The sequence below is a fragment of the Acanthisitta chloris genome, unplaced genomic scaffold (assembly GCF_000695815.1).
Source record: "Acanthisitta chloris isolate BGI_N310 unplaced genomic scaffold, ASM69581v1 scaffold9178, whole genome shotgun sequence".
Lineage (NCBI taxonomy): Eukaryota > Metazoa > Chordata > Aves > Passeriformes > Acanthisittidae > Acanthisitta > Acanthisitta chloris.
The window spans coordinates 323-1,334 of NW_008685328.1; the positions used below are offsets into that span (position 1 = coordinate 323).

The following is a 1,012-nucleotide window of genomic DNA, read 5'->3' on the forward strand; positions in this document are numbered from 1 at the left end:
CGGGGCCAGCAAGCTGGCTGCTGCCAAGAAGCATCCCACCATGGTGGCCTACCAAGGAGGAGGGGAGGAGATGGCCAGCCCGGACCAGGTGGACGACACCTGCCTGCAGGACTTCTGGGATATGCTGTCGCAGTCGGAGGAGACACAGACGGAAGGAGGAGGAAGCGGAGGAGGGACAAAGAAGCCCGAGGGGTTGAAGGAAACCCGAGGTACCCAGGGGGCCCAGAATAGGGTGATGGTGAAGCGTGGCGGCCTCCACCAGATTGCCATCCACCTCAGCCACAAAGAGGAGCAGAAGGGCAGGGAGAAGGAGCAGCACGAAGGCGTCCCAAACAGCGACGAGGGCTACTGGGATTCCACCACCCCTGGTCCCGAGGAAGATGGTTCCACAAGCATCCAGAAGGAAACCATTCCCAGGGACAGCTATAGCGGGGATGCTCTCTACGACCTCTACGCTGAGCCCGATGAGAACCCACCGGCAGGGCCTACGAACGAAGAAGTCGCCAGCATGCCACGCTCCAAGCCCGTGTCTCCGATAACAACCACGAGCTCGTTGAAAACACCCTCAAGCACAGTGAAGGACTCCAAGATACCCATCAGCATTAAACACCTTTCGTCTCACCCTGCCAGCCATGGAGGGGACACCAGTAACAGCCATCATGTCGCACATCATCACCTGGCCAAAAGTGAGATGCACAGAACAAAAATCCCTGTCTCTAAAGTACTGGTACGCAGGGTCAGCAACAGGGGCGTAGCGGGGACAACAGTGAAAGCTGCCACGTACCAGGACAGTGCCAAAAAGTAGTTGAGTAAGAGGCAAAGACAGACGACGATGTCGGTGTGTGAAAGTCTGCACAGGTAGACCACAGATAATGAATTAGTTTTGCATCACCTGAAGAAAGGCACCTAAAAGACTTCGTTCACTGTACTCCTTGGGCCTGCACTTCTGAATCTCTTCTTACTAAACTGTATGGCTGAATATAAAAAGTTAACTTCTTTTTGAGCACTTTTT

At 54.5% G+C, this 1,012-nt stretch overlaps 1 protein-coding gene across 1 annotated transcript in view; it reads left to right on the top strand.

Annotated features, from left to right (window-relative positions):
- The window catches only part of AMER2 (APC membrane recruitment protein 2), a gene marked incomplete at its 5' end in the record, with an annotated part of 1,122 nt that extends 317 nt beyond the window's left edge, over positions 1 to 805 (top strand). Inside the window, one exon of the mRNA XM_009079712.1 lies at positions 3 to 805. Coding sequence (XP_009077960.1) covers positions 3 to 805 — 803 coding nt within the window. The remainder of the gene's footprint in view (positions 1 to 2) is intronic.
- Between the last annotated feature and the right edge of the window lie 207 nt (positions 806 to 1,012).